General features: G+C 40.2%; 1 protein-coding gene across 3 annotated transcripts in view; it reads right to left on the bottom strand.

The window, feature by feature from the left end:
• PTPN12 (protein tyrosine phosphatase non-receptor type 12) overlaps positions 1–15,108 on the bottom strand; it is a 101,911-nt gene that overhangs the window by 30,745 nt on the left and 56,058 nt on the right. For all 3 annotated transcript variants that reach the window (XR_012882408.1, XM_075857339.1, XM_075857338.1), the window contains exons 5-7: positions 12,498–12,536; positions 9,766–9,837; positions 6,679–6,738 (exon numbers count right to left, since the gene is read on the bottom strand). Coding sequence is in view for 2 of the 3 variants with exons in the window: in XM_075857339.1 (XP_075713454.1) it covers positions 6,679–6,738; positions 9,766–9,837; positions 12,498–12,536 (171 nt within the window). In the remaining variant the exon portion in view is untranslated. The remainder of the gene's footprint in view (positions 1–6,678; positions 6,739–9,765; positions 9,838–12,497; positions 12,537–15,108) is intronic.

Below are 15,108 nucleotides of genomic sequence, written 5' to 3'. Positions count from 1 at the left end.
CTCACAAAATCTCTCTTCTCTACATTATGGTAAAGAGGAGAAAGATTTTTAACACACACCTCAGACATAACTGTACCAGGGAGAACAGGTACAGGATTTCGATTTCTCTGTGCTTGAACTCCCCTATTATCTGAATGGCTTCCACTAATAGAGTAAAAAATTCCTCGAATAAATTCCTCTAATGGGGTAGAATTGTAAATGTCAGGGCCTGTTCACACCTGCATCTGTGTTTCTATTGCTCTGCCCAGTCAGAGGAGCATAACAAGAATAATACCGGAAGCGCCGGTTTCGTTATATGACGGACACCATCTGTGCCCACGCATCCAAATGACTATTATGGGTTCCATTGGGTTAACATACCAGAAATAATATTGTAGCATGCTAAGCTATTGTTTACGGTATTTTGGGCCGGGTCTGTGATGGAGGCCCCTAACGGAGCCTCCAATGAAGGCGTGAACAACCCTAATGGTAAAACATTTTTCAGTTATTTAACTAGTTAGCGACCGCCCTATAGTGTTTTTACGGCGGCCACTAACGGGTTTTATCCCGATGCAATAGCCTTTTTACGGCGCTGCATCGGAATAAACAGTGCAGGGAGCCGTTAAATCTCCCTGCTCTCCGCTGCCAGAGGTAGCTGAGGGCTGGGGGCATCCCGGCTCGAACGGGTAACATCGATATCAGTATCGATCTCACTCGTTTAACCCCTCAGATACGACGCTCAATAGCGAGCGCCGCATCCGAGTGGTTTTGGAGAAAGGGAGGGTGCTCCCTCTCATCCCACTGACACCCAGCGATAAGATCGCCAAGTGTCTGTCTTCTATGGCAGCCAGGGGGGCCTAATAAAGGCCCCCAGGTCTGCCTGTAGCTAATGCCTGCTAGACCATGCCTCTGTCATGAGCTAGCAGATGCCTCTCCGTTTTATACGGACAGGCATAATACACTGCAATACAGAAATATTGCAGTGTATTATAAATGCGATCAGATAATCGCATAGTGAAGTCCACAAGTGGGACTAGTAAAAAAGTTTAAAGTTTAATAAAAAGTGGAAAAAAATAAATAAATGAAAAACCCACTTTTTCCCCTTACAAACTGCTTTATTATTAACAAACAAAATAAAGTAAAAAAGTTACACATATTTGGTATCGCCGCATCCGTAACGACCCCAACTATAAACTTATTACATCATTTAACCCACACGGTGAAAGTCGTAAAAAAATTAAATAAAAAAAACATGCAAAAATTGCTGTTTTCTTTGAATCCAGCCTTAAAAAAAAATTTGATAAAAAGTGATCAAAAAGTCACATCTGCTCCAAAATGGTACTGATAAAACCTACAAGTCGTCGTGCAAAAAAAAAAAAAAGCCCTTATACAACTGCATTGGCGGAAAAAAAAAAAGTTATGGCTCTTCAAAAATGGAGACGCAAAAACAAATAATTTTGAAAAAAAAAAAAAAAAAGTGTTTTCACTGTGTAAAAGTAATAAAACATACAAAATCTATATATATTTGGTATCGTTGCAATGGCAACAAGCCACTGAATCAAGTTATTGTGCTATTTATACCACACAGTGAACGGCATAAATTTAGAACGCAAAAAGAGTGCAGCAAAATTGCAGTTTTTTTTCTATCCCCCCCAAAAAAAAGTTAATCAATAAATTCTATGTGCCCCAAAATGGTGCTATTAAAAAATACAACTTGTCTCGCAAAAAACAAGACCTTATACAGCTATGGCGACGCAAAAAAAAAAAAAAAAAAGTTATAGCTCTTTGAATGAGACAATGGAAAAACGGAAAAATATGGCTTGGTCATTAAGGTCTAAAATAGGCTGGTCATTAGGGGGTTAAAATAAACAAAAACAAACCCAGAACAATTATCCCCTATCCGCACGAGTAACTATACGTCGTCGCAGGAGGTTACTTCCCGCACGAGAATGTATAGTTACAGAGTTGTTTCCGGTGCACACTGTCGCCGACAGCTGACACTCCACTCTTGCCGGCCAGGGGTCGTTTTGCCGCTGATTTCTGCGAATTAACCCCTTAAATGCGGCTATCGGTTGCAATCGCCACATTTTAGGGGTTTCTAGCATATCGGCACACCCTGGTCCGAAACCGCGGGGTTTGCCTCCGTGTCTGCCATGGAGGGAAGCCCATCAGGACCAACCACCGGCTGGTCCCGATAGGCTTCCTGTCAGAGTGACAGGAAGTCACTGTGTCGTTCCCGCTGCACACTGTCCGCGACAAGGTGTGCATCGGGAACTGGGAGGTCAGCAGTCCCTGACAGCGGACACTCCAGTGTTGCTGATCAGCGGCTCATCGCCGCTGATTTGGCAATTAACCCGTTAAATGCGGCGCTTGATTGCAATCTCTGCATTTAGGGGGTTGATAGCACATCAGCAGCCCCATGCAATTGTGGGGGCTGCTGATGCTTGTGATGGCACCCGGGGGCCAGACAGAGGCCCCCAGGTCTGCCATGTATGCAAGCCTATGAGGATCAGCCTCTGGCTGGTCCTCGTAGACTAACTGTCAGAGTGACTGTGACGTCACACTGACCGTTGGAATACGTTACACTACCTAGGTAGTGTAATGTATTCTAGCAGCGATCAGAGCTGCAGATAAAAAAAATAAAGTGTAAAAAATAAAGTTAATAAAAATGTTTTATAAAAGTGTAAAAATAAAAGTTTTTGTTTTCCTATAAGTCATTTATTATAGGGAAAAAATGAAAATGTTAAAAAAAAAAAAAAAAAAAAAGAAGAAGGAGTACACATATTTGGTACCACCACGTTCGTAATGACCCAAACTATGAAACTATAATTTCATTTTTTCCGCAAGGTGAACTCCACAAACAAAATAAATGGAAAACTATGTCAGCATCGCTATTTTTGGGTCACCACCCATCCCAAGATATAGAATAAAAAGTGATCAAAAAGTCGCATTTACCTCAAAATAGTACCAATAAATACTACAACCTGTCCCGCAAAAAACAAGACCTCCCACAGCTTTTTTGACTAAAAAATAAAAAAGTTAAGGCTCAGAATATGGTGTCTCAGAAAATAAATGATTTTATAGAAACTAAAAAAAAAAACTAAACTATATACATATGGTATCGCCGTAATCGTACCGAACCGCAGAGTAAAGTAAAACGTAATTTATTTTGCACGGTGAACGATGTAAGAAATAAAGAATTTAAACCGGCAAAATCGCTGTTTTTTGGTCACCTTAGCTCTAAAAAAGATGTAATATAAAGTGATCAGGAAGATGTATGTACCATAAAATGGTACCAATACAAGCTACAGCTCATCCCACCAAAAATAAGCCCTCGCACCACTCAATCGACCAAAAAATAAAAAAAGTTCTAGATGTCAGAATGTGATGACACAAAACAATTATTTTTTTTTAACAAATAAGTATTTTCTTTGTAAAAGTAGTAAAATATAAAAAAACCTACATAAATTTGGTATCACCGTAATCGTATTGAGACGCAGAAAAAAACTGAAAAGTTGTCGTTTTTACCGCACGGTGAAAGACTTAAAAACAAAACCCCAAAAACAATGGAGGAATCACCTGTTTTTCCAATTTCAGCCCGCAAATAATTTTTTTTCGCTTTCCCAGCGCATTTTATGGTACTTTAAATGGTGTTAATAGAAACTACAACTCTTCCCGCAAAAAATAAGCCCTCACACCGCTCTATTGACGGAAAATTAAAAAAATTATGGCTCTTGGAAGGCGGGGAGTGAAAAACGAAAAAGCAAAAAATTGATCAGTCCTGAAAGGGTTAATTAATTTCTAATTAAAAATACAATTTATGCCCACATGTGGGGTATTGCCATAATCGGGTGAAATTGTTTTACAAATGTTGGGGTGCTTTTCCTTTATCCCTTGTGAAAATTAAAAAATTCCCCTAGAAAAATTCCTTGAGGGGTGTAGTTTCCCAAATAGGGTCACTTTTGGGGGTTTTCCACTGTTTTGGTCCCTCCGGAGCGTTGCAAACCTGACATGGCACTGAAAACCAATCCAGCAAAATCTGCGCTCCAAAAGGCGCTTCTTCCCTTCTGAGCCCTGCAGTGGGACCAAACAGCAGTTTATTACCACATATGGTGTATTGCCATAATCGGGAACAATTGCTTTACAAATGTTGGGGTGCTTTCTCCTTTATTCCTTGTAAAAATGAAAAAATTCTATATTTACACAGAAAAAAAAAGGTGATTTTCATCTTCACCGACTAATTCCACTAAATTCTGCAAAAAAAACTGTGGGGTCAAAATGCTAACTATACCCCTAGAAAAATGCCTTGAGGGGTGTAGTTTCCAAAATGGGGTAACTTTTGGGGGGGTTTCGACTGTTTAGGTACCACAAGACCTTTTCAAACCGGACATGGTGCCTTAAAAAAGGAGGCCCCAAAATCCAGTAGGTGCTCCTTTACTTCCGAGGCCGGTGCTTCAGTCCATTAGGACACTAGGGACACATGTTGGATATTTCTAAAAATGGCAGAATCTGGGCAATAAATATTGAGTTGCGTTTCTCTGGTAATACCTTCTGTATTACAGAATTTTTTTTTATTACAAATGAATTTCGGCAAAAAAATGAAATTTGTAAATTTCACCTCTACTTTGCCTTAAAGGAACAGTGTCACCAAAATTAACGACACATACAGACATGGAATACGGCAGCTCCAGTCCCATAGGGACTGCGGACGGGGCCCGTCCCATCCACTTCTGTGTACGCCGTCTGTGTGGGAACAGCGCATGCGCCGCTCCCACACAGTTCAATTTGAAATGCGCGCCGTCCGGCGCCATTTTCTTGTGGACCGGAAGTCACGGCCGGACAGTAAGATTGCTACTTCCGGTCGCGGCTTCCGGACTTGTGCACATGGAGCAGCGGCAGCAGACGGAGCGGCGGCGACTGGAGCAGGTAAGTTATTTCTATGTATGTTCGTGTTTCAGTGTGTGTTTACTACTGTATGTAAACCTTCTACACTGTGTGTTAGCTCAAAAAATGGCGACACACAGTGTAGGAGGTTAGACCGTTCAAACCCCTCGTTTCTCCCAGCACTAGCCAGGATAAAAGAGGGGGGGATTCTGAGAGCTCACTAGAGCGAGGGCTTTTTACCCAATTTTGCAGCATAAAGCAATGTGGTTGCTTTACCACATGCAATGCTGCAATTTTGGGAATTGCTCCATCTAGTGACCAGTGCTGGGAAATATTATAAATTGAATCCAATATATAATATTTCCTGACTCGTGAAAAAAAAAAAAAAAATTAGAACAATGTTTAATCACCTACAAACTAATTGTTTAACTAAAAAAAAAAAAACATGTTTTGCTGGCAACACATTCCCTTTAATTGCTGTGAAACGCCTAAAGGGTTAAAATACTTTCTGAATGTGGTTTTGAATACTTGGAGGGGTGCACTTTTCAAAATGGGGTGATTTATGGGTACTTTCTAATATAGAAGGCCCTCAAAGCCACTTCAGAACTGAACTGGTCCTTGAAAAAATAGCCTTGAAATTTTCTTGAAAATATGAGAAATTGCTGCTAAAGTTCTAAGCCTTGTAAAGTCCTAGAAAAATAAAAAAGGACGTGAAAAAAAACGATGCAAACAAAGTAGACATATGGGGGATGTTAACTAGTAACTATTTTGTGTTGTATTACTATCTGTTTTACAAGCAATTACATTTAAATTTCGAAAAATGCTAATTTTTGGTAAAATTTGAGGTTTTTCACAAATAAATATTGAATTTATCGACCAAATTTTTTCACTAACAAAGTACAATGTGTCACGAGAAAACAATCTCAGAATCGCTTGGATAGGTAAAAGCATTCCAGAGTTATTACCAAATAAAGTGACACGTCAGATTTGAAAAAAATCATGTGTCCACGAGGCCAAAACAGGCTGTGTCCTGAAGGGGTGAAGTAAAACGCCACATCTGATTACATCCGAATAGGTTTACAATAGGGAACTGCTGTAAATACATAACAGGTAAATACAGCAAAGTTGTGGGGGTTCCACAATGTTTCAGTATTAGTCGGACTGTGCTTTTAACATTCACTAGCCATGTATGCCAAAATGTACAACGTTTTAAAGAAATAATGTAAAAAAAAAAATAACCTAAATTTTTTTTTTTACTAGTAAAAAAGGAGTTTGCATTTTGTAACATTTAAAGGCCGTGTACACCTTTGAGTTTTTTTTAATAAATAGATTAGTCAGCATGTTTAGTGTAACTTTGTAATTAGTCTTTATTAAAAAAAATAAAATACAGCTGTTCTGTATTCTCCATACAGAACAGCTGTATCGCTCATTTTACACTTTATCAGTCATTCCCAAGGACCAGACGGGTTCAGTGTCGTCGGGTCCTGCGTGTCGATCCACCTGTAAACAATCACATCTAAGTCAGAGACACACAGGACCCGCCGACGCTAAGTCCGTCAGGTCCGCGGGACTGACTGATTCAGTGAAAAGCGAACGATATAGCTGTTCTGTATAGAGAATACAGAACAGCTGTATCTCAAAGTAAAACAACTTTTTAATAAAAACTAATTAAGAAGTTACACTAAACACACTGACTAATCCATTAATTAAAAAAAAAAAAAAGCACTTAAAAAAGGTGTGCATAGCCATTAATCCCACTCCAGTGTTGGTGGCGGACTACATAATACAGTAAATCATCTACTTGACAGCACTCACGTTCTGGAACTCCACCGTTAGTGTTCTAACAAAGAAATCTTTTCGGGACTTCTCTTCTTCCTACATAAGACAGGATATACATGCAGGTCATTCAAACTCCCATCCATTACATACATATTCTAAAATTAATTCTCCATGGCAAAACATGTACAACACTGTAATACGGCCAATTCGTTATTCCACTGTAGGTACGGATCACAAACTGCTACTGTTTAGAGGCAAGGTTATGGTTTTCTGCTTTTTTAAAGCACAATTTGCTTAAAGAGGCTCTGTCACCACATTATAAGTGTCCTATCTCCTACATAAGGAAATGGGCGCTATAATGTAGGTGACAGCAGTGGTTTTTATTTAGAAAAAATATTTCTTTTTACCACGTTATTAGTGATTTTAGCTTTATGCCAATTACTTTCTTAATGGACAACTGGGCGTGTTTTTACTTTTGACCAAGTGGGCGTTGTACAGAGGAGTGTATAACGCTGACCAATCAGCGTCATACACTTCTCTCCAATCATTTACTCAGCGCATAGGGATCCTGCTAGATCACTATGTGCTGTCTTATACTGACATTAACGCTACTGAAGTGTTTAGACAGTGAATAGACATTCCTTCCAGCCAGGACGGGATGTCTATTCACAATCCCGACACTTCTGTAACCTGTGTGTGGTACTTACAGCAGAGCAAAGCGTAATCTCGCTGTAACCCATCATTTACAGCGTGATCTCGCGAGATTACGCTTGCTCGGCTATAAGTCACACAAATATTACCGAAGTGTCGGGATTGTGAATAGACATCCCGTCCTGGCTGGAAGGAATGTCTATTCACTGTCTAAACACTTCAGTAACGTTAATGTGTCAGGGTAAGATAAATAATGTTAAATTATAATAATTTGGACTTTCACAGACCTAGCGATACCAATTATGTTTATTTTTTACTTTACTTTAGGGGGAAACTATTTTTTTATTTTTTATTTTTTATAAATTTTTTGTTGCATATTACAAACATTTTTTGTAAAAGTCCCCCCTAGACAACCAGAGATCACGCCATGGGTTAGAGGGCGATGGGATGACTAAGGGTCCCCCCCCCTTTTTTCTGACAGCTTAGATGTTAGTTGCTATTGACCGCACCATCCAAGAGGTTAAACCGCAGGGATCAGAGTTCTCTTATCCCAGCCCTTACAGTGAGGTGTTGGCTGTATTATACAGCAGACTCCAGCTGGGTATGCAGCGGGTTAAAATAGTGCAGTGAGAAATTTTCTTTTAGTCTTTATCAGTTAAAATCCACAGCCTTTTCTCCACACCTGAACTTACCTGAAAAGCCTAAAAGGCAGAGATGTTTATGTGACACTTAAAGCGTAGCTAAACTTTCGCAAAAAAAAAAAAATTTAAACTGCTATTATGTCCCTGTATGTGACTTCATTATTCCTACCTATTTTTTTCACTTCAAAGTCCCTTTTTTGCAGCTTTTTTTTTTTTCTTGTGAAACCGTCCACATCTATTTTCTTACAGTTACTGATTCTGGCAGTTGCTAGGGGCACGTCTTACTGTGTGTGATGTCACAATTTGTCTGTATCTTTCATGGGCAGTGAACTCTGAGGTGATAACTACAATACTGTGAGCGTGCACTGAGCTATGCACAGCAGCACAACACATTATATATAGAGATGGAAATATCTCTGCACACTCCAGAAGAAAGGAATCAAGAGTTTTTCTTTTTCACTTTCCCTGGCAAGTGCAGGGAAGATAAGACAGGATGGCAGGGTGCTTGGGGGGGGGGGGGGGGAGCAGTCCTAGTCTTATCTGATGCTGATTAGCAGCTCAGATTAGAGTGTCCTGAGACTCTTTGCCGGAGGGAAGGGGGGAGAATCATCCAGGCACAGAGACCAGTGCGCACCGTCTCTTCCATGCGCTCTGCTGCTAGAGAACTGTGTAGTGTATAGAGGCAGAGAGACCTTCCTGACGTCACGATGGGGGCGTGCACATCTGACGTCAGGATGGGGCCACCACCCACCCGTACTCATAGGCAGCAGAATCCGTACACTGATACATTCAAATGGTGTATGGATTTCAGCTAGCAACAGGAGAAATACAAGAAATAAAATGTGGTAGAAAAGTGTCAGATGGCCATTTAAAACACATATAACACAAAAAGGAGCCCAAATTCATGAATAAAGTATATTACAAAATATATTTATATTACACATGCTGCTAGAAAATAAAAAGTTGATTGAACATTAAAGAGGCTCTGTCACCAGATTTTGCAACCCCTATCTGCTATTGCAGCAGATAGGCGCTGCAATGTAGATTACAGTAACGTTTTTATTTTAAAAAAACGAGCATTTTTGGCCAAGTTATGACCATTTTTGTAAAAGTCCAACTGGGCGTGTATTATGTGCGTACATCGGGGCGTTTTTACTACATTTACTAGCTGGGCGTTCGGACGAGAAGCATCATCCACTTCTCTTCAGAACGCCCAGCTTCTGGCAGTGCAGACACAGCAGTGTTCGAGAGATCACGCTTTGACGTCACTCACTTCCTGCCCCAGGTCCTGCATCGTGTCGGCCACATCGGCACCAGAGGCTACAGTTGATTCTGCAGCAGCATCACGTTTGCAGGTAAGTAGCTACATCGACTTACCTGCAAATGCCGATGCTGCTGCAGAATCATCTGTAGCCTCTGGTGCCGATGTGTCCTCGCTCGTCTGACACGATGCAGGACCTGTGAGTGACGACACAGCGTGATCTCTCGAGAACACGGCTGTGTCTGCACTGCCAGAAGCTGGGCGTTCTGAAGAGAAGTGGATGATGCTTCTCGTCAGAACGCCCAGCTAGTAAAAGAAGTAAAAACGCCCCGATGTACGCACATAATACACGCCCACTTGGACTTTTGCAAGCCTCATTTGCATAAATACAAAAATGGTCATAACTTAGCCAAAAATGCTCGTTTTTTAAAAATAAAACAGTTACTGTAATCTACATTGCAGCGCCGATCTGCTGCAATAGCAGATAGGGGTTGCAAAATCTGGTGACAGAGCCTCTTTAAGTTACGCTTTAATAAATAAAATACAACCTCCTACTGAAGGCATACTTACACAAGTAATATGAAATGGTCCTAACGTTAAAGCTTGTTCTCCAAAATTTGGATAATACCGCTCACATTTTTTCTGTTGTGAAATCAATTACAAGAAAATATATATAGAATTACTAACCTTCGATTATAAAGTAGCAACTTACCCTATGTACATTAATTATTTAACAAACGCACAATTATGGAACCAGGGTCATTGGGGTACTGGCACACAAAAGTAGAAATATTGGAGAATTATATAAATAGCAATTACCCCAATACAGTGTTTCCCAACCAGGGTTGCTCAGAGCCCGGTCAGGGGGTCCCCAGAACAGTGTCGTAAGACATGTAACTTTCACAGTAGAGATAGGAAACTAATTTAAATTGTCTTAAAGATGCTTGGCAAACATCTCAGCCAGAATACAGAATTTTAGAATTCTTTACGTCTCTCTACACCAAGTTTCTTTGAGGTAGGAAAGGAAGTAGGGATTTCTAAGAGCTTAAAGAGGCTCTGTCACCAGATTTTGCAACCCCTATCTCCTATTGCAGCAGATCGGCGCTGCAATGTAGATAAGAGTAACGTTGTTGTTTTTTTAAAACGAGCATTTTTGGCCAAGTTATGACCATTTTTATATTTATGCAAATGAGGCTTTCTAAAGTACAACTGGGCGTGTTTAAAGTAAAAGTACAACTGGGCGTGTATTATGTGCGTACATCGGGGCGTTTTTACTTTTTACTAGCTGGGAGTTGTGAATGGGAGTGTATGATGCTGACGAATCAGCATCATCCACTTCTCTGCGTTACCACCCAGCTTCTGGCAGTGCACAGACACAGCGTGTTCGAGAGATCACGCTGTGACGTCACTCACTTCCTGCCCCAGGTCCTGCATCGTGTCGGCCACATCGGCACCAGATGATTCTGCAGCAGCATCAGGGTTTGCAGGTAAGTAGCTACATCGACTTACCTGCAAACGCCGATGCTGCTGCAGAATCAAATGTAGCCTCTGGTGCCGATGTGTCCTCGCTCGTCCGACACGATGCAGGACCAGGGGCAGGAAGTGAGTGACGTCACAGCGTGATCTCTCGAGAACACGCTGTGTGTCTGCACTGCCAGAAGCTGGGTGGTAACGAAGAGAAGTGGATGATGCTGATTCGTCAGCATCATACACTCCCATTCACAACGCCCAGCTAGTAAAAAGTAAAAACGCCCAGATGTACGCACATAATACACGCCCAGTTGTACTTTAGAAAGCCTCATTTGCATAAATATAAAAATGGTCATAACTTGGCCAAAAATGCTCGTTTTTAAAAACAAAAAACTTTACTCTTATCTACATTGCAGCGCCGATCTGCTGCAATAGGAGATAGGGGTTGCAAAATCTGGTGACAGAGCCTCTTTAAAGAGGCTCTGTCACCACATTATAAGTGGCCTATATTGTACATGATGTGATCGGCGCTGTAATGTAGATTACAGCAGTGTTTTTTTTATTTAGAAAAACGATACTTTTTGATGGGGTTATGACCTAGATTAGTTTTATGCTAATGAGTTTCTTAATGACCAACTGGACGTGTTTTACTTTTTGGCCAAGTGGGCGTTGTACAGAGGAGTGTAAGACGCTGACCAATAAGTGACCAATCACCGTCATACACTACTCCCCACTCATTTATACAGCACTAGCGATATAGCTATATCGCTATGTGCAGCCACATAAACACACTATAACATTACTGCAGTGTCCGGACAATGAATATACATTACCTCCTGCCAGGATGTGATGTGTATTCATTCTCCTGTCACTTCTGTAGCGTCTCTGTGATATTTACAGCAAGGCAAGCGTAGTCTCGTTTGAAATGGCAGGTTACATCGTAATCTCGCGCGATTACGCTTGCCTTAATATAAATATCACACAGACGCTACAGAATTGACAGGATTCTGAATACACATCACGTCCTGGCTGTAGGTAATGTATATTCATTATCAGGACACTGCAGTAATGTTAGTGTGTGTGTGTGTATGAGGCTGCACATAGTGATATAGCTATATCGCTAGTGCAGTGTAAATGAATGGAGAGAAGTGTATGACACTGATTGGTCACTGATTGGTCAGCGTCATACACTCCTCTGTACAACGCCCACTTGGCCAAAAAGTAAAACTAGCCCATTTGTTCATTAAGAAAGTCATTAGCATAAAGCTAATATAGGTCATAACTCCGTCAAAAATGATAATTTTTCTAAATAAAAACCACTGCTGTAATCTACATTACAGCGCCGATCATATTATGTACAAGATAGGGCACTTATAATATGGTGACAGAGCCTCCTTTAAAAATTCTTCAGCGGTTCCCCCGTTATTACAAGGCTGGGATACTGGTATAATATAATACTGGTATTAATGCATTTACTAGCAGGAATAGTGGTGTTTGGGACCCTCGTTGTCATGATAGTTCGGTGTCCCAGCAATCGGGCAATTATCACCTATCCTGTTTATAGATGAGAATTGTCGCTTCTGGTACAACCCCAGTAAGCATTTGTAATGAATGCAACCTGAAGAGCGCTTAATAAAAATCAAGGACCTGTGTTTTAGGTTACATAGTTCATTCCTTATTTAACTTAAATGGTCTGTATCCTGTGCAGTCATAAGATTCTAGTATGTCCCACATTCAAGATGGTTAGAAGCAGTTAAAGGAAATCCTGCATTACTCAAACCTCAAAGGAAGTGCAAAGACACGCAAGTTCATTATTTCTCCAGAATACATACCCTTCCCATTTCAAATTCACGACAAGCCATTACAATTATCTAAAAATAGGGGGAGAAAAATCATATTAATTCTTAGAAAAAAAAAAAAGATTATTATTATTTTAAACATGCTGCACCAGTTAAAAGTTATAATTATGTCAAGTACATCAACTCTGGAGGAACTAGATCAATGTATAATTTGTATTAACTTTAAAATTAGTAAAACAAAAAAATGAAAACCATTGATTTAACCACATCTACTTCTCATATGCGCCATAAATCTAAACATTAAAAAGGTGTCACATAACAATGTATAATGAAAGTTATCTTTGAAAAAAAAAAAAAAAAAAAATATGCATATTTATTGTATCAAATGTTACATGATACAGTTTCCTTCTATATTTTTCTACATGGTTCTAAGCAAAGTACTGTATATGCTCGTACATATTTCGTGCATATATGCTCCCGTAGAAAACATTGCCATTCTCCATTGTACGTGAAGAAGGGTTGTTGTTTTGTGTTATTTTTAACACAGGTCCAAAGGCTAGTTTAACCAGGATGTCCGCAGATGGACAACTCTCATTGCAGGACACATGGCACCAGTGGCCTACCTGTGACCTGACAAGACCAATGCCCGTCTGAGCGGCTATTCTTCTCAACTTGTCACACTAAATTATATAGATTATAAATCCTAGAGTAAGGTGTTCTTGATTGTCTGCACTTTAAAAGGTTATAAATAGGTCTAGATAAGAATGAGGGCTGATCTGCAGTCCATTGCCAATAAAGTACAGCTTCCCTTAGATTTACTAGCGTGTTTTATATGCTAAGGACACAAGGATAGTGAGCGGCCAGACATACACAGGCTGGATTCAGGCAAGATTGAGTAAACTGGGTAACTGAAAAAGCCAACATCTGCTTTACCACAATGGCCAGTGCTCAGAGAAGACTAATCTAAATGTAGTAAAATACTGTTGCCTGGCATGTCAGAACTCATGAAGACGTATAAATGTACAGCATTGTTGGAGAAGAAAAAAAAGCATTAAAAAGGCATCTCTGCCCTTCCTTAACCGCTTAGTGACCAGCCTATTTTGGGCCCTAATGACCAAGCTATTTTATTCGTTTTTCTAAAGTCGCATTCAAAGAGCTATAACTTTTTTATTTTTTCGTCTACACAGCTGTATGAGGACTTTTTTTTTGCGCCATTAGTTGTACTTTTTAATGGCACTTTTTATTTTAGGGTACAAATAATTTTTTGATTAACTTTTTTTTGGGGGGGGGGGGGGGAATTAGAAAAAAAACCCTGAAACTCCACTATTGTTCTATGCGTTTTAAATTGACGCCATTCACTGTGCTGCGTAAATAACACATTACCTTTATTCTATGGGTCGGTACGATTACGGCGATACCACATATGTAGAGGTTTTTTATGTTTTACGACTTTTGCACAATAAAAACACTTTTGAACTAAAATTATTTGTTTTTGCATCGTCGCTTTCCAAGAATCGTAACTTTTTTATTTTTCCATCAATGCGATTTTTTGTGCTTGTTTTTTGCGGGACGAGACGTAGTTTTGATTGGTACTGTTTTGGGGTGCATGGGACTGGTTTCATTTTTATTATGACTTTTTTAGGGGGCAATAGAAAAAAATAGCAATTTCGCCATAGTTTTTTGCGGGTTTTCTTTACGGTGTTCACCTTGCGGTTTAAATTACATATTAACTTTATTTAGTCATTACAATTGCGGCGATACCATATGGTATGTGGATGGTATGTGTACTTTTATTTATTTTTTACACTTACTAAATAAAACCAGTTTTAATGGACAAAAATTGATTTTTTTATGTCATTTTTATAATAATCTTTATTTCACATTTATTACTTATTTTATTAGTCCCACTAGGGGACTTTACTATGCTATCTTCAGATTGCTACTATAATGCTTTGGTATACTTAGTATACCAAAGCATTATTGCCTGTCAGTATAAATCTGACAGGCAATCTATTAGGACGTGCCTCTGGCACGTCCTAATAGGCATATGCCCAGGGCAGACCTGGGGGCCTTTATCAGGCCCCCGGCTGCCATGACACCCCATCGGAGACGCGCGATTGCATTTGCGAGCCGCCGATGGGTGACAGAGGGAGCTCTCTCCCTTTGTAAACAAGTTAAATGCCGTGGTTGCTATTGACGGCGGCATTTAACGGGTTAAACGGCCGCGATCGAAGTAAACGTTGATCGCAGGCGTTGGAGCAGGAGTCCGGCTGACCATCAGACAGCAGAGCCCCGGCTCCAGCCTGCACGGGACACCCGTGCTGGACTTACTGGGCCGCCGTGAAAACGCAGCGGTCTAGCCTAAAGCCCCTTAGTGACCGCCATGAAAAGGCATATTGGTGGTCTCTAAGGGGTTAAAGAGGCTCTGTCCCCGGATTATAAGTGCACTATCTCCTACATAATCTGATCATCGCTGTAATGTAGAGAAGTGGTCTTTATTTTGAAAAACGATCATTTTTGAGCAAGTTATGAACAATTTTAGATTTATGCTAATTAGTTTCTTAATGCCCAACTAACTTTTGACCAAGTGGGCGTTGTAAAGAGAAGTGTATGACACTGACCAATCAACGTCATACACTTCTCT

This window comes from Rhinoderma darwinii, chromosome 3 (assembly GCF_050947455.1).
Source record: "Rhinoderma darwinii isolate aRhiDar2 chromosome 3, aRhiDar2.hap1, whole genome shotgun sequence".
NCBI classification, from domain to species: domain Eukaryota; kingdom Metazoa; phylum Chordata; class Amphibia; order Anura; family Rhinodermatidae; genus Rhinoderma; species Rhinoderma darwinii.
The sequence above is the reverse complement of the archived record's forward strand: the minus strand, read 5'-3'. Positions and strand labels throughout refer to the sequence as shown.